Source organism: Portunus trituberculatus, chromosome 49 (genome assembly GCF_017591435.1).
Source record: "Portunus trituberculatus isolate SZX2019 chromosome 49, ASM1759143v1, whole genome shotgun sequence".
NCBI classification, from domain to species: Eukaryota; Metazoa; Arthropoda; class Malacostraca; order Decapoda; family Portunidae; genus Portunus; species Portunus trituberculatus.
This window is the reverse complement of record NC_059303.1, coordinates 17,552,112-17,578,208: the sequence shown is the minus strand read 5'-3', so window position 1 is coordinate 17,578,208 and position 26,097 is coordinate 17,552,112. Positions and strand designations below refer to the sequence as shown.

General features: G+C 41.4%; 1 protein-coding gene across 1 annotated transcript in view; it reads right to left on the bottom strand.

Moving 5' to 3' along the window:
• Positions 1 to 19,176, bottom strand: part of LOC123499285 (uncharacterized protein DDB_G0271670-like) — a gene marked incomplete at its 5' end in the record, with an annotated part of 35,234 nt that extends 16,058 nt beyond the window's left edge. Inside the window, one exon of the mRNA XM_045247086.1 lies at positions 18,749 to 19,176. Within this exon, the coding sequence (XP_045103021.1) occupies positions 18,749 to 19,176 (428 nt within the window). The remainder of the gene's footprint in view (positions 1 to 18,748) is intronic.
• Positions 19,177 to 26,097: the final 6,921 nt, after the last annotated feature.

Sequence of the window (26,097 nt, the reverse complement as noted above, 5' to 3'; positions counted from 1 at the left end):
TGTATGATTCAAGTAGTCTTATTTACTTTAATTTCGCTAGTGTGTACAATTCAACTGGTCTCGTCTAGTTGCACATTATAATTCGTCTCATAATGTTTCAGTACGTTTCAGTATGTTTCAGATTGTCTCGTTTTGGTATGTTAACTCGCATCTCGGCACACAGATTATTTCACCTCCTTCTGACATACTACTACTATTCTTCCTTGGTCACGTCATGTCACTATCATTCCTACTACACTGTTGAATGAAGCATCACCATTATTATTCTCTCTTGGTAACGTCAAGCACTACCATGTCTACTGTACAGGTTAACAGCGTGCCAAATGAAACATCACCACCTCTGAGGAATGTAGGAAAATGAAAATAAAAAAACATCTTTACGAACTCCTTACCACCCTTCGTCCCTCGCTAGCTATGAGAACACTGCCTCTTAACGGTCCGCGCCACCATCCCTTTCCTTATTCTCTGCGAATGTAGGAAAATGTCTAGATATAAAGTAGCAAAATATGAGCTTGCAAAATTCATAAATCTCTTTTGACTACAGTATATAATTTTTCCATGTAAGAAGCGAACTGAGCAGGGAAATAGTTAAGGAAGAGGAGAAAAGGTCCAGTGAGGTGCTAATCTCCATAACACTAAAAGTTAACAATACACTTTCAAAACGGAATGGGAATACAACAAACGTAAGGCTACAAACAAAGAGGAGAAAAAATAATAATTGAAGAGCTAATCGATAAGCATAAAAGTTATCAACATACACTTTAAGATGCAATGGAAATGTCACAAAGGTAAGAGTACAAACACCAGGGTCTTAGTCGCTGTCTCTTTCTGCTTCTGTATTTCCATCTTCCTATGACTTAACTTCTTTTAAGAGGGAGATTTCAAGACATTTATCCCTTTCTTTCGACTGACTCTGTTGATCTGCATGGGAACTGACAATTAAATGGGCCATTTGTTTTCTTTATTTTCTTGCCCTTGTCCTGTTTCCCCTCTTACATAAAAGAAAAAAAAGTGATGCGTTGACACATGCAGGACTGCCGAGTGAGTCAACCAGAATAACATTAAAGACTCCGGCAGGCAGCGAGGACCTGTCAGCGACGGTATTGTTTTAGGATACGTGGACATTATTAAGCGTGAATGCGGCGTGTAACTCATGCCAATATTTTAAAATTCATTTGAATTATATTACGCGTGACATTCAAATATTCCCACATTAATATTTTTCCAGTTACTAAAATATCAATCAATGTGAATTACAAAAAGTTATTCTTTCTGGCCACACGTTTGGGCTTTTATTAACGCTGCCGCCGTGATTATCGCGCCCAGGCAGGGAAGGTTTGGGCGGCGGGCGTCACGCTGCCAAATTAATAACATATTATGGAAAAAAAAGTGTGTGTGTGTGTGTGTGTGTGTGTGTGTGTGTGTGTGTGTGTGTGTGTGTGTGTGTGTGTGTGTGTGTGTGTGTGTGTGTGTGTGTGTGTGTGTGTGTGTGTGTGTGTGTGTGTGTGTGTGTGAACGTGTGTGTGTGTGTGTGTGTTCTTGGCTCACACAGCTTAGTTAGTTCACTCTTCACTTAATGAACTTTTTTTTTATGTAGGAGAGGCAACTGGCCAAGGGCAAGAAAAAATGGGAAAAAAAAGCCCACTGGGTTGCTAGTTTTCTTAAAGGTTACACGAGTTATCCAGAATTCAGGGACAAACGTCTTCAAACCTCTCTCTCAAAAGGTCAAGTCGTAAGAAGATGGAAATAGAGAAGCAGGCAGGGAGTTGCAGAGTCTACCAGAGAAAGGTCCCAATGATTGAGAGTACTGGTTAACTACAAAAGATTGACTGAGAGAAGTGTCAGCATACCAATCTCATCCAACTTTGAATTAAACAAAATCATTCTTAAAACATTAATGAAAAATATAGTTTGGAATAAAGTGAATTTAATACCTTCGTTTACTCATCAAATATGTAAATCATCAGAAAAAAAAGGAAACTACAAGAATATGAGTCGTCCATGTGGCAGTCCCTATACGAAACATGTCCCTATAACCATAAAAATACATCTAATCACCTAAAATCTTCTAAAATACCCCTACTGTGACTACCTCCATCCCTGCTTGCATGTAAGTCAACCACAGATTAGCGAGACCTGCCTGCCTCCCACTGCATTCCTCTCCTACATAGCTTGGTGCACATCATCATGCATATCCTGCTCGCCAACCCCGCACATTTAATAGAGAATTTAAGCCCGTCATTCCTCGACCACTAATACCGGTTAGCACCAAGTAAGACTGCTCCAAATCTGCGAAATCCTCTTGGTGGGCGAAGAAGTCTTTCACGGGAGGAGTCTTGCGTCATTTACCAATTCAATTATACACTTCTGGGGTCAGTGTTTGTGGGGGATCAGCTCCTTACTAATTCCTCACGCTTTTCATCCCCACATGTGCTGCCACTCACGGAAAGGAACATGGTAAATAAGACGTTTTTTTACCTCTCTCTCAGCCTCGCCAGACATGTTTGCAAAGCAATATCTGTTGTAAACTAAGGGCGAAGATTAACTTACTTCAGCCACTACAGACAGACTGGTTAACTGCATGGCTAACTGATATTCTCTCTGTCTGTCTGTCTGTCTGTGTGTCTCTCTGTCTGTCTCTCTCTCTCTCTCTCTCTCTCTCTCTCTCTCTCTCTGGTACATGTAATTCTTTTGTCGGAAGAAGTAGCTCTCTTTTGTAACCCTGAAATCAGCTTTATTATGATTTCTGAGTTGATGTGAGTGGAGGGCACAGTCTCTCTCTCTCTACTTCTCCCTCTTTCCCTTTCTCTCCCTATCCCCTCTCTCTCTCTCTCTCTCTCTCTCTGGTTGCTGTTTCCAAGTGACGGCGCAAGACCTGCATCCCGACACGAACTGGGCATTAAGTGAGCTTAGCGAGGGAAGGTCTGACTGAATGTGCCTCGTCAAGCTGCGGGAGTGAGTCAGACACAAAGGTTTGGAGGTTGTAGCAGGTCACCAGGCTGTCTTGTTGTTGTTCTCGTAGTTGTTTTGTTATAAAGGAATACCAAACAACAACGCATCTTTGGGTCATTACAAGGCTGGTTAGTTAACTAGACACTAACTATCCGTCCCTATTCAGAAACACTTTGCTCTCTCACCACGACTATTTTCCAAGTGTATACAGATGAATAGCGAGGTTTTCAAGTCTTTCTCCAGTAATGAATGTAGAAATCTTGTCACTCTGCCTCTAAAACCGTGAAAAAAAAACTTGATAAAATTCGTATCTATTTAAATAAAACCTTTTGAAAGTGAGAAGTGTTTGAGAATACGAGACATTATACTACCATACAAGGCTCCTCCTCCTCCTCCTCCTCTTCCCTCATCCATCTACACGTCTCTTCTTCCGTCCATGGAGCAGAAATGTGTCAGAAATAGGATACCTTGTGATGAAGAGAAATCTATATGGAATTTGAAATAAAAGTAAGAACATGTTTTGTGTGGAGGGTGTGAATGGTAGAAAGTTGCATAATAAGAAGTTGAGTGCGGAACGTGAAATAATACTAAGGAAAGGAAATTAGAGGTGGAAAATATCATTAAAACCCTTTCAACTGCTATTATTCTTGCAGTCTTAATCATGAGCCACACTTGAGACATTTATCATTCCTCTACAGCCATCTCAAACTTTCACACAAACTGGACACTGGAGAGCTCTTTACTTCCTTCCATAGCTCTTTTACGAGTACGCCTTGTTTTTCTTTTGGCACGCAGTCTTTATCATAAACCACACTTGAGACATTTATCATTCCTCTACAACCACCTCAAAATATTACACAAGCTAGACAGTGGAGAGCTCTTTCATTCCTTCCATCGCTCCTTTATTCTTGCTTTTTCTTTCCCGTACGTGCCTGCAAAGACCTTGTACTGTGTCTGGAGTGACGGAAAATAGAGGGTGTCGCGATGAGAGATTTAAATTACTTGTAGGAGATCTTTTATTGTATTCATTGTGACGAAAAGTGTTGGATGTTGCTATAGAAGAGTTAAAGAACAAGGTATGGATGTGTGTAAAGATTTTATACTGTCTTTAGGGCGAAAAATAGTGGATGTCGCTATAAAAGAATTGAGGAAGTGGTAGGAATGCATATAGGAGATCTCATGCTGTTTTTAAAGGCGAAAAATAGAAGATGCATACGTGTAAAGATCTCATACTATCTTTAGGGGGAAAAATGGTGAAAGTAGCGATGAAAGAGTTGAGGAAGTGATATATAGATGCGTATAGGAGATATTATGCTGTTTTTAAAGGCGAAAAATAAAAGATGCATACGTGTAAAGATCTTATATTGTCTTTAGGGTGAAAAATGTTATATGTCGCTATGATAGAGCTGATGAAGTGGTAGGAATGTGTTTAAATCTTCTACTTTGCCTTGAGTAGCGGTGAGAGAGTTAAAGGAGGGATTTGAATGCATATAGATCTCATGCTGTCTTTAGGGACGAAAAAAAGGTGAATGTAACGATGAGAGAGTTAAGGAGTGGCATGGATGCGTCTAGATCTTGTCCTGTACGATGTCACAAAGAGAGATAAGAAGTAGTAGGAATGCATATATAAGAGATTTTGACACGTATTCAGAAACCCTTTGCTTTCTCACTAAGACTATTTTCAGAGGCCACAGAGATGATTAACGGGGTTTTCAAGAGTGTTTTTCCAGTTAATAATGCAGAAATCTTGTCAATCTGCTTCTGGAATCCTAAAATCACCTTAAAAACTGGAGTAGATTTAGATAAAGCCTTTTGAATTAGTGAAGCATGGAAGTGGTTGAGAATACGAGCTACTGACTTTTGAGACGAAGAATGGATGTAGCGATAAAAGAATTAACCCCTTCAGTACCATGACGCGTTTTTCATATTCATTCTGCTTCCTATTTGATGATTCTATACACCTTCACCTTGTGTGGGGATTAAAATAGTGAAGACTGGCCATTAACCTTCTGACCTCCATAAACCCTTGTTAATGTCAATAAAATGGTCTAATCATACCCGAAACTCGTGGTAAAAATGCGTCCCAGTACTGAAGAGGTTAAAGAAGTGGTATGAATGGGTTTAAGTCTTGTACTGTGCCTTGAGGAGGGAATAGCGTTGGATGTCGCCATGAGAAGGTAAAGGAAGAGGAATGAATGCGTGTACACGTAGGAGAGGTAAGGTAAGGAGGCGGGGCAACAGGGAGGGAGGTGTAGCGGTACAGAAACAGTTTATCATGATCGGAACGTGGTAATCGTGACGGCTGAGGTGTCCGCAGTGGTGTTGTGAGATGAACCTCCTGATAAGATGACGCGATAAGGATCTAAGAGTATATCTCCCATCCGTTCATTAATCGTAATAAATCACCTATTTCACTTCACGGTACATATTAATTAATGAAGGTTTGTTTTCTATTTTTATTTTGTGTTTTTAATTAAACTTGGCATTACACTTCGATTATTGATAAGAGTCATTAATTCCCTGGCATTTCTCAGCGTACTGTTATTGATGGAGGGGATGATAATAATAACAATAAAATAATTTAATAATAATAATAATAATAATAATGATAATAATAATGATAATAATAATAATAATAATAATAATAATAATAATAATAATAATAATAATAATAATAATAATAATAATAATAAGAAGAAGAAGAAGAAGAAGAAGAAGAAGAAGAAGAAGAAGAAGAAGAAGAAGAAGAAGAAGAAGAAGAAGAAGGAGAAGAAGAAGAAGAAGAAGAAGAAGAAGAAGAAGAAGAAGAAGAAGAGAAGAAGAAGAAGAAAGAAGAAGAAGAAGAAGAAGAAGAAGAAGAAGAAGAAGAAGAAGAAGAAGAAGAAGAAGAAGAAGAAGAAGAAGAAGAAGAAGAACAAGAACAAGAAGAAGAAGAAGAAGAACAAGAAGAAGAAGAAGAAGAATAAAAAAAGAAAAGAAAAGAAGAAGAAGAAGAAGAAGAAGAAGAAGAAGAAGAAGAAGAAGAAGAAGAAGAAGAAAACAATAATAATAAGAAGAAGAAGAAGAAAAAGAAGAAAATCTGTATACATCAAGCTTAAACAACTTGTCCATAATCAACTTAAAATCCCCAAAAAAACTCGAATATTCATAAGACACATTACATTTTCATTACCATCCACGATTACAATTAGAGAACAAAAGAATATAGAAAGAAAACTTGAAAATCGTACCTTTTGAGAATTCCTTCAGTGTAGAAAGAAAGACACTGATTTTTTTTTGTTTTGTTTCAAGAGACTAACTGAAGCTTGGGTTACAAACAGGACTCATTAATATCTTGTGTGGGAATATTATTTAGATAGTGACGTAGGAAAACCTTTAATATACATGTTCTACACTGTCATACATCTGCCAGCCACACTTACCCACAATCCTCAGAAAGCTTGCATCCAGACCGAAGAAAACACACACACACACACACACACACACCGAGTTATCCAGGATTGTTTTGTTCCTTGTAGTAGATTTTTTTTTTATACCATGTGGGCTTTTCACGGGAATTCAGGGTTAAAGGGGCATTTTTTGGGGTACCTCGTATCTCAAAGCCCACCCGCAAGGAAACCGTTGTGCCGAGTGAGGAAGCCCAACCTACACTCGGACCGTGGACAGGATTCGAACCCGTGCGCTTGGAGACCCCTCAGACCCCAAAACATGCATGGTTCCTCTGTACCACGTGTTGACTTTACTTCAAGCCCCGTGATATTGATAGCTTCAACACACGTGGATACTAATCTATAGGGCTCCGTGAGAACCCACCTACACTTTATATATTAACTCCTTCAGTACTTGGACGCATTTTACCATGAGTTTTGAGTGTGACTAGACCATTTTATTGACATTAGGAAGGATCTATGTAGGTCCCAAGATTAATAGCTACAGTCTTCACTTTTTTCAATTCCCATATGAGTTTCTGAAGCTGTATAAGATCAGCGAATGGTAACCAGAATTGATATGAAAGCGAGTCATGATACTGAAGCGGTAAACATCCACAACAAAAGAATGAAAAATGAAGAGAAATCTGAATACCTCCTTAACATTGCATAAAAAAAATCATTACCAAGTGACTTTTTTATTTTTATTTATAGAAGGAATCATGAACCGCCCACCAACACCGCCCCTCCCCAAAAAAAAAAAAAAGCCTCGATTAATTATCACTTCCAAGCATTGCAATTACATGGAAGAAAAAAAAAAACATGAAAAATAATCTTGTATATCTTGAGTCTGAATAATTCCATCACGTTCGGGTATAATTACGGCTGAGGCTAAAATTTCTTGCATAAAATTACACTTTCTCTTCTTAGCTTTAAAACTATGCTAATACTTGCCACGCAGACTGACGGTGTGTGTGTGTGTGTGTGTGTGTGTGTGTGTGTGTGTGTGTGTGTGTGTGTGTGTGTGTGTGTGTGTGTGTGTGTGTGTGTGTGAGAGAGAGAGAGAGAGAGAGAGAGAGAGAGAGAGAGAGAGAGAGAGAGAGAGAGAGAGAGAGAGAGAGAGAGAGAGAGAGAGAGAGAGAGAGAGAGAGAGAGAGAGAGAGAGAGAGAGAGAGAGAGAGAGAGAGAGAGAGAGAGAGAGAGAGAGAGAGAGAGAGAGAGAGAGAGAGAGAGAGAGAGAGAGAGAGAGAGAGAGAGAGAGAGAGAGAGAGAGAGAGAGACACACACACACACACACACACACACACACACACACACACACACACACACACACACACACACAGTTACGTTCATAATCAGCAGGAAAGTGACCAGGTTCAATGAATTAATAAAGCTTATATAACCAAAGCAAACCTAACCTTACAAAAACATAAATAAGAACACAATACATACCAGAAAAAAAAAAGTACTTGAAGATAATGCAGCGAATACTCATAAGATAATCTATACTAGGGCGAGGTAATGTAATGTAAGTGGGTCCCTGAGGCAAGGCAAGGCGGGAGATTGAACACTGGAGGCTGTGCTGGTTGTAGTGTGAATAGCAATGATCAGGTGAGGCACAGAGGAAGGTAATGGCTTGAAGACAGCTCTCAGGGGGTGTTCCAGTAAGTAGTGGTGGTAGTAGTGGTAGTGGTGGTGGAGGTGGTGGTGAAAATGATGATTGTGGTGGTTTGATAGTGGTGTTGTGATGATATGAATGGTTTGATAAAGGTAGGTGTGGTGGTGATGAGTGTTCTGGTGTTTGTGGTTGTAGTGACGATGGTGGTGGTGTTACTGATGGAAGTATTAGTGGTATAGTGGAAATTGGTGTTTGGTGTTGGTATTAGTGAACAAAACACCCCAATATAAGCCAAACTAACCCGTAGTAACTCACACACTCAAGCCAATCTAACCCAAGCCAAGCCAAGCCAAGCCAAGCGAAATAAACCCAACCAAACTTAACCCAACCGAACACAAGCCAAGCCAATCTAAATCAAACAACACAAAACCCAAATTAAACCCAAGCCAAGCCAAAGTAAACCAAGACAAGCCAACCCAAGTTAAGCCAAGACAACCTGAAGAAAAACAAATTATACCTATCCAAGCCATCTCAACTCAAGCCAAGCCAACCTAAATCAAACAACACAAAAGCAAATTAAACCCAAGCCAAGCCAAAGTGAGCCAAGACAAGCCAACCCAAGACAAGTCAAGCCAGACAAGCCAAGCCAAGCCAAGCCAAGCCAAGCCAGCCCAAGACAAACTAAGGTAATCTAAATAAAACTAAATTATAACCATCCAAGCCAATTCAACCCAAGCCAAGCCAAGCCAAGGCAAGCCAAGACAAGCCAACCCAACTCAACTTTAATGAAACCAAACCCAACCAAATTAAACCCAAGCCAAGCCAAACTAAGCCAAGCCAAGCCATGCCAAAACAAGGTGAGACAAGCCAACCCAAGAGAAGCCAGGCCACCCCAAGCCAATTGAACCTTAATAACACAGAACCAAATTAAACCCATGCTAAGCCAAAGTAAACCAAGACAAACTAAGCCAAAACAAGCCAAGATAAGCCAAATCCAAGCCAAGCCAACCCAACCCAATCTTAAACAAAGCAAACCAAACCAAACTAAACCCAACCCAATCCCCAACAACACAAGACAAGCCAAGATAAGCCAAAATCAAGCCAAGCCACCACAAACCAAGACAAGCCAAAATCAAGCCAAGTCACCACATCCCAAGACAAGCCAAAACAAGCCAAAATCAAGCCAAGCCACCACAAGCCAAGACAAGCCAAGATAAGCCAAACTCAAGCCAAGCCACCATAACCCAAGACAAGCCAAGACAAGCCAAACTCAAGGCAAAGCAACACAACCCAAGTCTACCCAACCCAAATAAGCCAAGCCAAGACAAGCCACCACAACCCAAGACAAGACGAGTCAAGACAAGCCAAGACTAGCCAAACCCAACAAGCCAAAGCAACACAACCCAAGTCTATCCAATCCAATCCAAGCCAAGCCAAGCCAAGCCAACACAATCCAAACCCACCAAAACCACCAAACACTCCCTCATACCACTTCCAGTACTTTGAGGAGAGAGATTTGCAGCTCACTAATCGGAGGCTTCCCCTGGCGAGCCGTCCATCACCTTAAAATTCTCTAATCACCTCGTAATCCATCCCCATAACGCACACGGGCCGCCAGCGTGTTATGAAGCCCCATCAGCATACAGTTTGCTGGAGGAAATTGGCGGCATTTGCATACACTCCATAGCAAAATATTACCGTAGCCTTTCCACAGCGCTTGCCTCCGTCAGTGCCTTCAGCGTGAGTCGGGCTTCCCTCCCCTTAGGCTACACTGCAATTGCTCCCTGAGAATGTGAGTACAGCGCAGCACAAACACGCAACACAAACACACAAGGGAGTCAGCTGCGTCCCTCGTGTTCCGCCATCTGTGCTCCGCCGCGGGAGGGAAACGTGGCTCGTGATTCATAAAAAGCAGGAAATGGAAAGCTGAGGAACGTGAAGAATGGATATGAGGAACCACGGAACCGAGGAACCATGGAACCGAGGAACCATGGAACCGAGGAACCAAGGAACCGAGGAACCAAGGAAACAAGGAACTAAAGAACCGAGGAACCAAGGAACTAATGAACCAAGATACCGAGGAACCGAGGAACCAAGTACCAAGGAACCGAGGAACCAAAGACCTAAGGAACCGAGGAACCGAGGAACCAAAGAACTAAGGAACCGAGGAATAAAAAAAACAAGGAATCAAGGAATATGAACCGAGGAAACAATGAACCGAGGAACCGTGGAACCGAGGAACCAAGGAACAGAGGGAACCAAGGAACCAAGGAACCAAAGAACCAAGGAACTAAAGAACCAAGAAACCAAAGAACCAAGGAACCAAGGAACCGAAGAACCAGGGAACCGAGGAACTAATGAACCGAGGAACCGTGGAACCGCCAAGTGTACAAGATTTTTATAAGGGAAAGAAAACCTGATTAGATTTCTCACATACACTTTAAACGCCCACCATTCTCTCTCTCTCTCTCTCTCTCTCTCTCCGGAATCTCAAAAGCTCTGAAACACTTTTACGCCGCACATCACCACTTCCAAAGGGCACAAGTTGAAGTTGCACAGTATTCTAAGCGTGTCTTGATGGTTCTAGTGACAGATTGGCAGTATTTTCATCTTGCTAACTGGGGAAGCACTCGTGAGAACCCTGGTTAATCATACATATGGCCTTTAGTGGTGAGAGAGCTAAGCGTTGCTGTATACACACACACACACACACATACACACACTCACAGACAGACAAACACACATACACACACAAATCTCACTCTCTCTCTCTCTCTCTCTCTCTTGTTCTTCCAGTTAATATGATCAAAATTAACACATGAGCATACAAATTCTCTCTCTCTCTCTCTCTCTCTCTCTCTCTCTCTCTCTCACACACTGCTTCAATTACACAGCCGCGCTCTGCAGTGTCTCTCCTTCTGATGGATGAGGCTCACCAAAGCACTTTTATTCGGCCCCTGCGTACGCACCTCTCACTTTCTTAGACGGAATGTTGATGCCATTAATCACGGGGCGAGGTGTTGGGTGTTGGGACGGGACACGGGCGAGGCGGGGAGCGAGGGGCGGGCGGCGTGGGAGAGAAGAGATGATTTATGGCCCTCAACAGTCGTCGAACCTCCCGTGTTGCAGAACTTGGTGGTGCTGTGAGAACTGGCGCGATTCAAGACCACTAATGCAGGAAACACAGGAAATAAGAACTTCTAGGTGAGAAGGTATGTATTAAATTTTGTGCCTCTTCCGTCCGCTGAGTCTCCAGTGTTGTCTAAACTCTTCCACTGATTCAAGAGTATCATGTTTGCCCGCCTCGAGGATGTATGGGAGGAATAAAGCGATCTACCAAACGTTATGAGTCTTCACTCCTTCGAACCTCCTGTGTTGCAGAAAGTATGTAGCAGTAATGTGAAAATCCTCGGTTTTTTCATTTTTTTTTACATTATGGCCTATAGCGCCTGTAGGCATACTTGAAGAGTATATGTGGGAAGCGCTGTTCAGCTTCCACCCACTAGTGGCACAGGCAATTTTATTTGTAGTGGTACCCATATTAGGGCCCATATCACCACACAATCGCATCTTCGGTGTAACCAACTAGAACCTGGGTATCATGGTGACATGTAGGTAACTTTAAACCACTCGACAAATGGCATAGCTTCAAAATGGTATGTGGTGCATGGGATTCGAACCTACGCGTGGACGTCTGCCCGATCCCACGCTCACCACCTTATCCACTGCGCCACCTACCTCATGTACCCTGGAAAAGCAATTACAGGATGAATACGTACTTTTAACGGAGAAATAAGACAATCTGCCAAACTACGACTTTCTTCACTCCTTCGAGCCCTCTGTGTTCCAGAAAGTACGTATCTATGCTGCGCTAAATTCAACGATTTACAACAGTCCTCAGAACTTCCTGTGATGCAGAACGCAAGTAGAAATGTGAAAATCCTGTGTTGTTTCAAAAGGAAATACAAGAAAAATACGTACTTTTACCAGAACATTAAGACAATCTGCCTAACTCCACGATCCTCCTCTCTCCTCCGAAACTCCTGTGCTGCAGAAAGTACGTATCTATGCTGTGAAAACCCTCTGTTGATTCACGACAAGCTATAATGTACCGTACAGGAATGCGTACTTCTGCTGGAGGATTAGGCATGTAGACTAAACTTAAGGATTCACAGTATGTAGTATTTAGAACCTCCCATAATGCAGAACGTACGTAGCAGTGCTGTGAAAACCCTCTGTTGTTTCAGGACTACCTAATCTAAACCACAGGAGGAAATACAGGAGGAATATTTACTTCTGCCGGAAAGATAAGAATGAAGACTAAACTTAAGGATTCACGACGGTCTTTTGATCCTCCTGTGTTGCAGAAAGTACGTAGCAGTGCTGTGAAAGTCCTCTGTTGGTTCAAGACTATCCAATCTACCCTACAGGAGGACATACAAGAAAATAAATACTTCTGCCAAAAAGATAAGAATGCAGACTAATGTTACGGATTCACTACAGTATTTTGAACCTCTCGTGTTGCAGAACGTAAGTAGTAATGCTGTGAAAACCCTTAAAAAGTACCTCACGAGAATATACGAGAGAGGTAAAAACGTCTAACATAACGTAATCTAACGTAACCTAACCATAACGTAACGTAACCTAACCTAACCTAACCTAAGAACGCCTAACCTAACGTAATCTAACCATAACATAACGCAACCTTACCTAACCTAACCTAACCAAACCAAACCAAACGAAACCTAACCTAACCTAACCTAACCAACTTAACCTAACCAAAGCAAAGCAAACCTAACCTAACCATAACCTATCCTAACTTAGCCTAACCAAACCAAACAAAACCTAATCTATCTTAACAATGTCTACCCTTTAGGAAACCCGTGGCGCCTTCAGGAGTGATAAGCAACGTTCGTGACTCCGTGAAACAGTTCCTAATTAACATACAGGTACGCACGTGGAAAACTGCGACCTGCCACACGTAAGGAGGTGAGGTGGGATATGAGTGATGATGTTGAGTCACGTGGTGGTGGTGGTACGTGGTGATGACGTGGTGGTGACGTGGGGAGTGTAAACATGACGAGCTGTGAGGTAAATGACCGTATTCAGAAACGCTTTGCTCTCTCACCGTCACTTCTTTCCACAGGCTCTGGTGATAGATTGGCAAGATTTCTGGTTTATCATAAGGAGAAACTGTCTCAAAAACCAGGCTTGTTGTTTCTGGGGCCTTGAAAAATTGCTGTAGTAAGAGAGTAAGGCATCACTGATTTCCAAAGGCTCCACTTGAAGATACTCGTGTTTGTTAAGGGCATTTTTTATGGTCCTGGTGATAGATTGGCAAGATTTCAGGTTTATCACAACGAGAAACTGTCTTGAAAACCAGCCTACTTTTCTCTGTGGCCTTGGAAAATTGTGGTGGTGAGAAGGGAAGGCATCACTGTTTTCCAAAGGCTTCATCTGAAGATACTCGTGTTTCCAAGAGTATTTTTTTATGGTTCTGGTGATACTCGTAGATTGGCAAGATTTCTAGTTTGTTAAAATGAGAAAATGTACTGAAAATCCAGCTAATTGTTTCTGTGGCCTTGGAAAACTGCCGTAGTGAGAGGGGAAGACGTTTTTAAGAGCGTTTTATGGTTTTGGTGATAGACTGGCAAAATTTCTGTTTCATTAAAAGGAAAAACTGTCTTGAAAAAATCCTGGTTAGTTGTTTCTGTGACTGGGAGCGTTTTTATGGTTTTGGTGATAGACTTGCAAGAAATCTGGTTCATTGAAAGGTAAAACTGTCTTGAAAATCCTGTTTAGTTATTTCTGTGACTGGAAAATTTGTCGTAGTAAGAGTGGAAGGCGTTTCTGAATACGGGCGTACGTCTTGAGGTGTAATAATTAACAAGGAGACGACCAAAATAATAAGGTATCATTAACAGGTGGTCTTAATTAAGGAATGGTTATAAAAAGACACCTTTACATTACTCTGATAGAAGAGGAAAAATGTACTGGAAGACATCAATGAAAATAACAAAACTGACAATGAACAACAAGCAAAACCCGCAACAACATAAAGGATAAGAAAGTAGAGTCAGCTGCAGTTGTGATAGTAGTAGTAGTAGTAGTAGTAGTAGTAGTCAGCTAGTAGTAGTAGTAGTAGTAGTAGTAGTAGTAGTAGTAGTAGTAGTAGTAGTAGTAGTAGTAGTAGTAGTAGTAGTAGTAGTAGTAGTAGTAGTAGTAGTAGTAGTAGTAGTAGTAGTAGTAGGAGGAGGAGGAGGAGAAGGAACAGAAAGATGAGGAATAGGATGAGTAAGGTGAAGATGAGGAGGATGAGGAAGAAGAGAAGTAGGATAAGGGTGACAATGATGATGATGATGATGATGAGGGGAAGGAAGAGAAAGAGGAAGAAGAAGAAGAGGACGAAGGAGAACGATCAGGAGCAGCAGTAGTAGTAGTAGTAGTAGTAGTAGTAGTAGTAGTAGTAGTAGTAGTAGTAGTAGTAGTAGTAGTTACCATTGATTTTACTACTGCTTTCACCACCACCACCAGACACACACACACACACACACACACACACACATTACACCACCACCACAATTTCCCTCCCCTCCCTTCCTGTGGCCGTGACAACCTTAAAGTCGCCGCGTCACCAGCCACGAGGCCTCAGGTGTGGACAGGTGGGTGATGGAGTTCTAATTACTGCCTGCTAGCTAGGAGTCAGGAGAGCTACGAGTGATTGATGAGCACCGAGAGGAGGAGGAGGAGGAGGAGGAGGAGGAGGAGGAGGAGGAGGTATAATATGAAGGGAAGATGTTTAGGAGGAAGAGAAAGGGAAAGGGAGACAGTTTACTTATGCAGGGAAGGGAAAACACCCACACACACACACACACACACACACACACACACACACACACACACACACACACAATGTATGAGTATGCATTGAATTTTCTTTTGAGAGAGAGAGAGAGAGAGAGAGAGAGAGAGAGAGAGAGAGAGAGAGAGAGAGAGAGAGAGAGAGAGAGAGAGAGAGAGAGAGAGAGAGAGAGAGAGAGAGAGAGAGAGAGAGAGAGAGAGAGAGAGAGAGAGAGAGAGAGAGAGAGAGAGAGAGAGAGAGAGAGAGAGAGAGAGAGAGAGAGAGAGAGAGAGAGAGAGAGAGAGAGAGAGAGAGAGAGAGAGAGAGAGAGAGAGAGAGAGAGAGAGAGACCCACACGTCCTCATCGGCCTCATCTTGTTAATAGGTACAAGACCGAACGCTGTGGGACGCTGCGAGAGAGAGAGAGAGAGAGAGAGAGAGAGAGAGAGAGAGAGAGAGAGAGAGAGAGAGAGAGAGAGAGAGAGAGAGAGAGAGAGAGAGAGAGAGAGAGAGAGAGAGAGAGAGAGAGAGAGAGAGAGAGAGAGAGAGAGAGAGAGAGAGAGAGAGAGAGAGAGAGAGACCTATCACTAATTATCTCCAATAACGTTTAAGCAGATTCTCAAAACAAACATTAATAAAAAATGAAGGAGAAAATCAACACATTTAGAACCTCACAAAAAAAAAATTATTCTAAAGTTTTCGAGAGCCATTAAAACCCCAAACAACAGAACCCCAACACCTTTAGAAACCATTAAAGAAAACGTGAAGCTCCAGAATCACGAAAACACGCCAAAATTAATCTCTGACACAAAAACCTAAAGAAAAATGACGTTCTAAAATATTAAAAACCCAAAATTTAAACCCTAAACCTTAAAACGAAAAAAAAAAATCGACCTTTAGAAATAAATAAAAAAAAAAAAATAATGGAAAATCTGAAAAAAATGGAGCGTGACTCAAGACTCTCAAATGCCAAACTAGAACAAAAAACAAGAAATATTGTATAAGAAAAATTTTAAGCTTCACAACAATCAAACTTGAAAAAAACTTACTTTACCCAACAAACTAATTGCAAGAGTTAACCAGTGCTCTCAATCATTCATACTTTCTTCTGGTGAATTCTGGAACTCCCTGCCTGCTTCTGTATTTCCAACTGCGTATGACTTCACTTCATTTGAGAGGGAGGTTTCAACACATTCACCTTTTTTTGTGGGGGGAGGGAGATGGCTAACGCTCTCGGATCTGTAAGGGAACTGGCAACTAAGTGGACCTTTTTATTTAATGTTATGTTGCCGTTGGCCAGCTTTCACCTCTTACATAACAAAAAAACATCATTAAAACAACATGAACCTTAACACCTGACGTCTCCCAAACGCCTCAAATCCATAGAAATCAGGAACAGCGAGGACCTAAGCTTGCACAGGGTCGGTTCCCACGAGAGGCGCAAGTGTCTGGGCGTGAGGCAGCGGGCAGGCTATTGTGATGCCCCAGAGCAATAGCCTCCCACGTGTGTGAATGGCTGGGGCGCCTCATTAAAGAGAGGTACTGACGTGTTCTGAGGCCGGTGGGAGGTTTCATGACTCACGATGGAGTGTGAGGAGGTGAAGAGGAGGAAAAGAGAAAGAGAGAGTTGAGAGAGACATGAAAGAGTAAGACATGAGGGTGCCCGAGAGAGGAAAGATTTTGAAGAGAGAGAGAGAGATGGAGAAAGAAAATAGAGGGAAAAGAGAGAGGGAAAAGAGAAAGAAAGAGAAAAACATGAGAGGATAAGACATGAGAGTGCCCAGGAATGAAAGTTAAAAGGAAGTATGAGAGGAAGGAATTTGAAGAGCGATGGAGAAAGAAAGTAGATGGAAAAGAGAGAGGGAAAAGAGAGAGGGAAAGAGACAAACGTGAGAGGGTAAGACCTGAAATGAGGGTGCCCAGGAATGGAGGGTAAAGGGAAGTATGAGAGGAAGGAATTTGAAGAGAGGAGGAGAGAGAAAAATAGATGAAAAAGAGAGAGGAAAAGAGAGACTGAGAGAGAGGGTAAGACATGAGGGATGCTTGGGAATGAGGGTGTGACAATGAAAGAGACAAAGAGAGGGAGAGTTGAGAGAAAAGAAGAGACGAAGAGAGACTATGAGAGAAGGAAGGACATAAGAACAATTTTAGAATGTAAGGAAGAGAAAGAGGCAAAGAGAAGGAGAAATTAGAAAGAAAGAGACGAAAAGAGACTGAAAAAGGGAAAAACATGGACAATTTGAGACTGTGATGAGGGAGAGAGAGAGAGAGAGAGAGAGAGAGAGAGAGAGAGAGAGAGAGAGAGAGAGAGAGAGGAGACATGAGAGGCTAAGAAACGAAGCAACGCAACTCCTTCGTGATATAATAAACTCGCTCGCCCTCATAATTCCGAATATCGCCAGGCTCTGAGACCTCAATTACCGCACGCCGCCATAACTCAGTTCCACGCCACTCGCCACGCGGGGCGCCACACCCTCGGGAGGTGCTCGCTGGCTGACCCGGGGTGAGGGCGCCGCGTCAGTGATAGAAATGAGACTGTGTGACGTGAGAGGGAGTGATGTGAATTATGAGGAGGAAAATGCAACGAGAATATACACGTTTGTAAACAAGATAATTAAGAAAATGTGTAGATAGATAGATAGAGATAAAGATAGAGATAAAGATAGGTAGATGGGTTAGTATTAGAAACATAGACGGTGTAATGAGGCGATATCATGCAAATTATGGAAAAAAATAGGCGTGCATACGTAAATAAACAAGATGTAATTTCAATAGGTAAGGAGACAGGTAAGCCAATAAATATTAGTACAAATAATGCAAAATGATATTGAAAAAAAGTTAAAAGGAAAATTAACGGGAAGGAAAAAAAGATGTTGTTGCTACTGATTGATAATAATTAAAGTAGGAAAAAGTAGGAAAAGTGAAAAAAGTAGAAGAAAACGCAGGAAAAGACACCCATCATATATAAATGTAAGCAACCACCATCACCACCACCACCACTACCATAACAACCACCACCACCATCACCACCACCACCACCACCATAACAACCACCACCACCAGTACCACCACCACCACCACCACAACAACAACAACAACAACAACAACAAATAAAGAAAACAAAAGCAGATTTCCTCTTGCGTGACTGAGGCGCCAAAATATTCAGGTAATAATAGAGAGAGAGAGAGAGAGAGAGAGAGAGAGAGAGAGAGAGAGAGAGAGAGAGAGAGAGAGAGAGAGAGAGAGAGAGAGAGAGAGAGAGAGAGAGAGAGAGAGAGAGAGAGAGAGAGAGAGAGAGAGAGAGAGAGAGAGAGAGAGAGAGAGAGAGAGAGAGAGAGAGAGAGAGAGAGAGAGAGAGAGAGAGAGAGAGAGAGAGAGAGAGAGAGAGAGAGAGAGAGAGAGAGAGAGAGAGAGAGAGAGAGAGAGAGAGAATATTGCTGACGAAAACTCAATCGAGGAGGAGGACGAGGAGAAGGAAGAGAGAAGAAGAAGGGGGAGGAAGAGGAGGAGGAGGAGGAGGAGGAGGAGGAGGAGAAGGAATAGGAGGAGGAGGAGGAGGAGGAGGAGGAGGAGGAGGAGAAACGAGTAAAAATAAAAAGAAAAAAATACAATGATGGCATGATAGGAAAGGAAGGAAGAGGAGGAGGAGGAGGAGGAGGGGAGGAGGAGGAGGAGGGAGGTTTATGAGGAGGAGGGGGATGAAGGAAAGAGGTGCTGGAAGGGTGTAAATTAAGACGTGTTAAGTACGAACTAGGAGGAGGAGGAGGAGGAGGAGGAGGAGGAGGAGGAGGAGGAGGAGGAGGAGGAGGAGGAGGAGGAGGAGGAGGAGGAGGAGGAGGCTTAATATGGTGGTGAGAGGAGGTAAAAGGACGAGGAAGGGATAAGGGTGTGAATTAAGACGTGTTAAGTGAAGAAGAAGAAGAAGAAGAAGAAGAAGAAGAAGAAGAAGAAGAAGAAGAAGAAGAAGAAGAAGAAGAAGAAGAAGAAGAAGAAGAAGAAGAAGAAGAAGAAGAAGAAGAAGAAGAAGAAGAAGAAGAAGAAGAAGAAGAAGAAGAAGAAGAAGAAGAAGAAGAAGAAGAAGAAGAAGAAGAAGAAGAAGAAGAAGAAGAAGAAGAAGAAGAAGAAGAAGAAGAAGAAGAAGAAGAAGAAGAAGAAGAAGAAGAAGAAGAAGAAGAAGAAGAAGAAGAAGAAGAAGAAGAAGAAGAAGAAGAAGAAGAAGAAGAAGAAGAAGAAGAAGAAGAAGAAGAAGAAGAAGAAGAAGAAGAAGAAGAAGAAGAAGAAGAAGAAGAAGAAGAAGAAGAAGAAGAAGAAGAAGAAGAAGAAGAAGAAGAAGAAGAAGAAGAAGAAGAAGAAGAAGAAGAAGAAGAAGAAGAAGAAGAAGAAGAAAAAAAAAGAAGAGGACATGAGAAAGTAAAGGAAAAACAGTAAGGAAGGAAAAAAAATGCAATAATAATAATAATAATAATAATAATAATAATAAAAAAAATAATAATAATGAAAATAATGGTAATAATAATTCACAAAGAGAAAGAAGAAAAACAGGAAGGAAGAATTGAAATGTGACTAAGAATAGAAAGAAAATATGAGGGAAAGTAGGAGGAGGAGGAGAAGGAAGAGGAGGAGGAGGAGGAGGAGGAGGAGGAGGAGGAGGAGGAGGAAAACAGGCAGTCAATCTATGGGTGTCTGTATGCTATGTTTATCATCCCACCCAGACTGACCACACACACACACACACACACACACACACACACACACACACACACACACACACACACACACACACACACACGAATAGAGACCAGGAAAGAGACAGAGATAGAGAAGAAGGAAGAAAGACAGACACACACAACAACAACAACAACAACAACAACAACAACAACAATCACACCCTTTGACGTGCTCTTAATGTGTTTTCATGAAGAGAGACAACAATGCCAAACTTTCTCCTGCAGAAGATGAAACCGTGAGATCTTTCAATGGAGGAGGGAGAGAAGGAAGGACAGAAAGAGAGAGAGAGAATAGGAAAAAACCTATTAAATTCGAAGGGAGAGAGAGAAGGAAGAAGGGAAGGAGGGAGAATAGGAGGAAAAGGCTGTAGATTCAAAGGAAGGTAAAGAAGGAAGAAGGTAAAGAGAGAGAATAGGACAAAAAAGACTAAATTTGAGAGAGAGAGAGAGAGAGAGAGAGAGAGAGAGAGAGAGAGAGAGAGAGAGAGAGAGAGAGAGAGAGAGAGAGAGAGAGAGAGAGAGAGAGAGAGAGAGAGAGAGAGAGAGAGAGAGAGAGAACGAAGGAGAGAAGGGGAAAGAGAAAGAATAGGAGGAAAAATATTTGAAGAGAGGGAAAGAGAAGAAAGGAGGGAAAGAGAGAAAATAGGAGCAAAAGATTATAGATTCGAAGGGAGGGAGAGAGACAGAAGGACGAAAGAAGAGAGAATAGGAAGACAAGACAAGAAAGAGAAAGAAGAAGAAGAGAGAGAAATAGGAGAGAGGCTAGAGACTGGAAGAGAAGGAAGAAGAAGAGATACGAAGAGAAAAAGGAAGAAGTGTAAGGAAAAGAGCTAAAAAAAATGGAGGGAGAGGAGAGAAGGAGGGAAGAAGGAAAGAACAGAATAGAGATGAAGAAAAACAACTAAACATTTGAAAGAAAAGAAGGGAGAAGAGACAGATAAGGAGAGGTAAAGGAGAAGAATGAAAATGTAAAGAAAACGAGCTATAGATTGGAAATGAAGAAGAGAAGGAGAGAAGGAGAGAGAGAAGGAGAGGGAGGGAGAAAAGGCGCCAAGGTTGTAAAGGTTGTAAGGACTCCTGACAGCTCCGTTGGGATTCCTGAAGGATTTGAATACGAAGAGGAGTTGTAAGGATGATTAAGAAGCGTGAGAGGAATGGAGATGGGAAGCCTTAGTGATGGGGGAGGGAGAGGGAGAGGGAGAGGGAGATGGTAGAGGGAGACAAGGGGTGGATAGGTGAGAGGAAGGAAGGAAGGGCACGCCACAGAGGAATGAGAAATGGAAGGAAGGATTGCACGGCTGGGAAAAAAATGAGGAAAAAAAAGAGAGAGAGAGAGAGAGAGAGAGAGAGAGAGAGAGAGAGAGAGAGAGAGAGAGAGAGAGAGAGAGAGAGAGAGAGAGAGAGAGAGAGAGAGAGAGAGAGAGAGAGAGAGAGAGAGAGAGAGAGAGAGAGAGAGAGAGAGAGAGTAAACAAATATCCTACAAAAAAGACAATTCATCTCTATTTATAATCGAAAAACAACAACATAGAACATAGAAAAAAAAAAAATAAGCTGCAGGAAGTGACGACTAAACCTACACGTGGCAGTCCCTCTATGAAACATGCCTATCTGTCTCCACCAATCATACTCATCTATAAATTCATCTGACCTTCTAAAACTTCCTCAATGATAACACTAGCAGCCTGATCACTCTTTCTTTTTTTAATTCTTTTTTATTTACATCAAGTGGGCATTTCACGGGAATTTATGGGTTTAAGGGGATACTTTTTGGGGTACCTCCTATCTCAAAGCCCACCCGCTAGGAAACCGTTGCCCCGAATGAGGAAGCCCAACCTACACTCGGACCGTGGACAGGATTCGAACCCGTGCGCTTGGAGACCCTCGGACCCCAAAGCACGCATGGTTCCACTGTACCACGGCGGCCCCCTTACTAGTTATTCACTATCTCTTAAATAAATGTAGCTTGAACACATTATCTCTCTCTAGACATCCAAGGCATCAAACACTTTATTATTTCCTATCTTGTTTTCAAATGTAGCTTAAAGACACCCTCTCTGGAATATAGAAAGAAAAGGAAACACTTAATAGAGACAACCAAGACATCAAGACCATACTATTTCTTATCTCTTGCTTTTAAATGTAGCTTGAACACACACTCTCTGGATTACAGAAAATAAGAAATTCAAAACTCGACTAAGAAAGCCAAGAAATCAACAACCACCACCACCACCACCACCACCACCCTTTCTTCCCACCACAGACCATATAATTTTGTAATATAGCTTCAATACATCCTCTCTGGAATATAAAATGTAAAGAAATCCAACATATATTTCCTAACTCTTATTTAACCCCTTCAGTACTGGGATGCATTTTTACCTTAAGTTTTGAGTATGATATGATTTTATTTACATTAGGGAGAGTCTATGGAGGTCAGAAAATTAATGGCCACAATCTTCACTATTGTAATCCCCATATAAGTTTCTGAAGCTGTATAAAATCACCAAATAGCAAGCAGAATTAATTAATATGGAAACGCGTCATGGTACTGAAGGGATTAAGTCTACCTTAAATACACTCTCTGGAACATACAAAGAAACTCAACACTTAGCTAAGACTACACAGACATCAACACAAATCTTAACACCAAGACACACCAATCGCTATACTAAAATTTCATATAGTGAGGAAAGCCACTCAGAGAAGCCACAACAAGATTCCCTCGCCAAACGCCACCTGAGCAGCACCGTGAGTGGCCGGCAGGTGTTGTGTTGGCCCAGCTCAGCCCCGGACACTGCTGCTGCCTTCACGAGCTGGCCTGAGAGTGTTGAGCTGTGGTGTGTTGGTTAGCTTAGGCTTGTGCTGGTTCAGTTAGGTTAGTGTAGAGAGATTTGATTTAATTGTTTTCTATGTAACAGAGAACAACTGGCTAAGGGCAACCAAATTATATAAAAAAAAAGGTTCTCTTAGTAGACAGTCTCCAGAGAGGTTCGATAGTTAGCTAAAAAAAGGGAAAAATGTCTTGAATCTTGTGTATCCTTGAGTAGTTCTTGTTAGCTTATACTGTGCCTTGTTCAGTAAGGTAATGCTAGTTTGGAGATTTGGTTCAGTTTGGGTGTAAATCTTGTGTGTCTTTAGTAAACACTTGTTAGGTTAGAGTGTGGCGTTCAGTTAAGTTAGGTTAGGTTAGGTTAGTGTAGAGGATAGGATAGATTAGGTTAGGTTAGGTTAGGTTAGTGTAGAGGAGATGTAATTTTAGGTTTAGTTTGGATCTTGTTTTGTGCTTCAGTAGTCGCTCGTTGAGTTAGAATGTGGAGTTCAGTTACGTGAGTGTAGATTGTAGAGGGATTTGGTTCAGTTTGGGTGTAAATCTTGTGTGTTCTTGAGTAGTCGCTTGTTCTATTACTGTGGTGCTCACGTGGTGGGGTGGGAGTTTGAAGCTGGTGTGTTAGTTTGGCTTTGAGTGTGGCGTTCCTTTGGGTTAGTGTAGACAGTAGAGAGGTTTGATTAAGTTTGGGTTCAAATCTTGTGTGTGTTGTTCAGTTAGGTTACTGTAGAGAAATTCAGTTTAGTTTGGGATTAAATTTTGTGTGCTCTTGAGTATCGATGATGATGGTGGTGGTGATAAGAAAAGAGAAGTCTGAAGAAAAATGATGATAAAGAAGGAAATAAAGAGGAAAACGACGATGAAGAGTAGAAGTATAATGATAATATGAAAATGAGGAAGTGAAATTGAAAACGATGACGAAGAAAAAAAAAATCGAAAATGGTACAGAGAAATAAACCAAAAGAATGAAACTAAAGACGACGATGAAGAAAATGGAAACGAAAATGAAGAGGAAAAGAAGAATAAAAAACTACTAACACCACCACCACCACCACCACCACCACCACCACCACCACTATTTCTTCCCACCACAGACCATCCTAGGAAGAGCTGTGTTGTCCATACTGACAGCAACCTTCCGCTTTCCTTACACACACACACACACACACACATGCACACACACATACACACACGCACCCTCTCCGTCTCCCTCCCTCTCTCTCTCTCTCTCTCTCTCTCATTACAGGAAAATATCAGGTGCAATGACCGCTTAGAGGAAGAGGAAGAAGAGGAGGAGGAGGAGGAGGAGGAGGAGGTGGGGGAAAAGGAAGAGGAGAATGAGGTGGAGGAATAGGAAGAAGAGGAGGAGGAAGAGAGGAGGAGGAGGAGGAGGAGGAGGAGGAGGAGGAGGAGGAGGAGGAGGAGAAATGAAATGATAATGCCAGGGAAGACATTACGAAAGAACAACGAGGAAAATAATTATACTGCGAAAATGAGATTATAAGATTGTGAGAAGAAAGAGAAGATTGAAGTGTAATGGAGCCCAATTAATTAAGATGAAGAATTGTGTAGATACTATTACGCAGTTGTGGGTTTTAATGGCGTGGTATCAATGTATTGTGGTATGTTAGTGCACGCTCAGACACTCACACACACAGACACACACACAGACACACAGACAGACAGACACACAGACAGACAGTGACACAGATTTAATATTATGACTATTCTTGTTCTTATTGTTTTTTTTTGTTATAAGATTAGTTCTTTTTATTTCTTCTTACATTCTCTACTACTACTACTACTACTACTACTACTACTACTACTACTACTACTACCACTACCACTACTACTACTATGGACTACTATTACTACTGCTACTGCCTTTACCACTACTACTACTATCACTACTACTATTACCATTACTACTACTACAACCACCACCACCACTACTACTACTACAATCATTATAAACACAACTATACATTCCTATTTTCCTATCACTATCATTATATCATTATCATCATTAATATCATGTTTTCATCAACATTAATAGATTTTCAAACAAGAAGAGAGGAGACAAAGTTGAGAAAAGAGAGAATTGGAAAGAATAGTAAAGACTGAACGAGAGATGAGAGACAGAAAAAGGAAAAGTTCAAAAAAGTTAAAACTTCAAAAGAGAGAGAGAGGAGAGAGTTCAAAGTTTCGAGTGAGAGGAAGAAAGAGAGAAGGTTCAAATGAGAGATAGAAAAAGGAAAAGGTTCAAATGAGAGGTAAAAAATAAACCTTCAAAAGAGAGAGAGAGAAAGAGAAAAGGTTCAAACAAGAGCTAGAAAGAGGCAAAGATCAAACAAGATTAAAAAAAAAAGTTCATACGAGAAGAAAACAAGATCAAACATTCAAAAAGAAAGACAGAAAGAAAGAAAAAGATTGAAACGAGATTAAGAAAAGTTCAAAACATATAAAAAAGACAAAAAGATAGAAAAAAGATTGAAAGAGATTAAGAAAGAGTCGAAGATCACACGAAAGACAGAATAAGAGTTAAAATGCAAACAAGATCAAGAAACAGGAGAGGTACAAACGAGAGCTGGAAGGAGAGGCGAGGTTCTAAATCCAGTCAATCCTTCTACTCGAGGCGGTGTTCTGGAAAAGATTGTTATGATTCTAAGAGCTCCAGTGAAGTTCTGAATTAGGGGTGTGGGAGTAAACGGATTTTAAATATTGGATTGCAAGACGGAGGCTGTAATTTTCTGAGCTATGAGTGATGGGGTAGGAGAAGAATTAGAAGGAGTAGGAGCAGAAGGGGGAGGAGGAGGAGAAGGAAGAAGAAGAGGAGGAGGAGAAGGAAGAAGAAGAGGAGGAGGAGAAGGAAGAAGAGGAGGAGGAGGAAGAGGAAGAGGAAGAGGAAGAGGAAGAGGAGGAGGAGGAGGAGGAGGAGGAGGAGGAGGAGAAAGAATACAAAGGAATATACAAAGGAAGACAAACAGCAACAGACCCTGAGATCCTTACTAGGCTGTCTGTTGAGACTATCTACTAACTACCAATGAGAAAAACAGGACAGCAAAGCAAAAGACTCCTCCCCACCCACTCCTCCCTCCAACCGAAGTTGACAGGAAAGAAAAGGCAAAAACTTATATTTAAAAATCCTTATAGCATGACCAAAACCTACGCGCATACAATCTCTCTCTCTCTCTCTCTCTCTCTCTCTCTCTCTCTCTCTCTCTCTCTCTCTCTCTCTCGTGTGACCCTCGCCGTTCATTTGTTTCCCCACTGGTAATGATGGGAACCTTGATTGATGTTCTTTTCTTTTTTGTTTTATTTTTTCTCCTCTGCCAATTTCATTATCGCTGATCACATTTGCCGCCAGAGGTCCTTTCCATCACTCTCTATTATTTACGAGCCGCGCTGACTCTCAAACACGGCAGGAAAGTAACGCTAGGAGGGAAATTTTATAATGCAATGGGAGTTTGTTGTGTGTTGTTTTAGAAGTTGATGCAAAGACATGAAGAAAAGGGCAAAGTTTTATGGTGTTGTAGAAGTTAATGGTGATGGAAATTGGTAAAGATAATGTGACTTTTTCATTTATTTGTGTGTTTTGGTTTTAGATGTTGACGAAAAGACAGGAAGAAAAAGAAGAATGTTTGATATGTTCTAGAATTTGATGGTGATGAAAATAAAGGGATTGTAACATCTTCGCTTATTA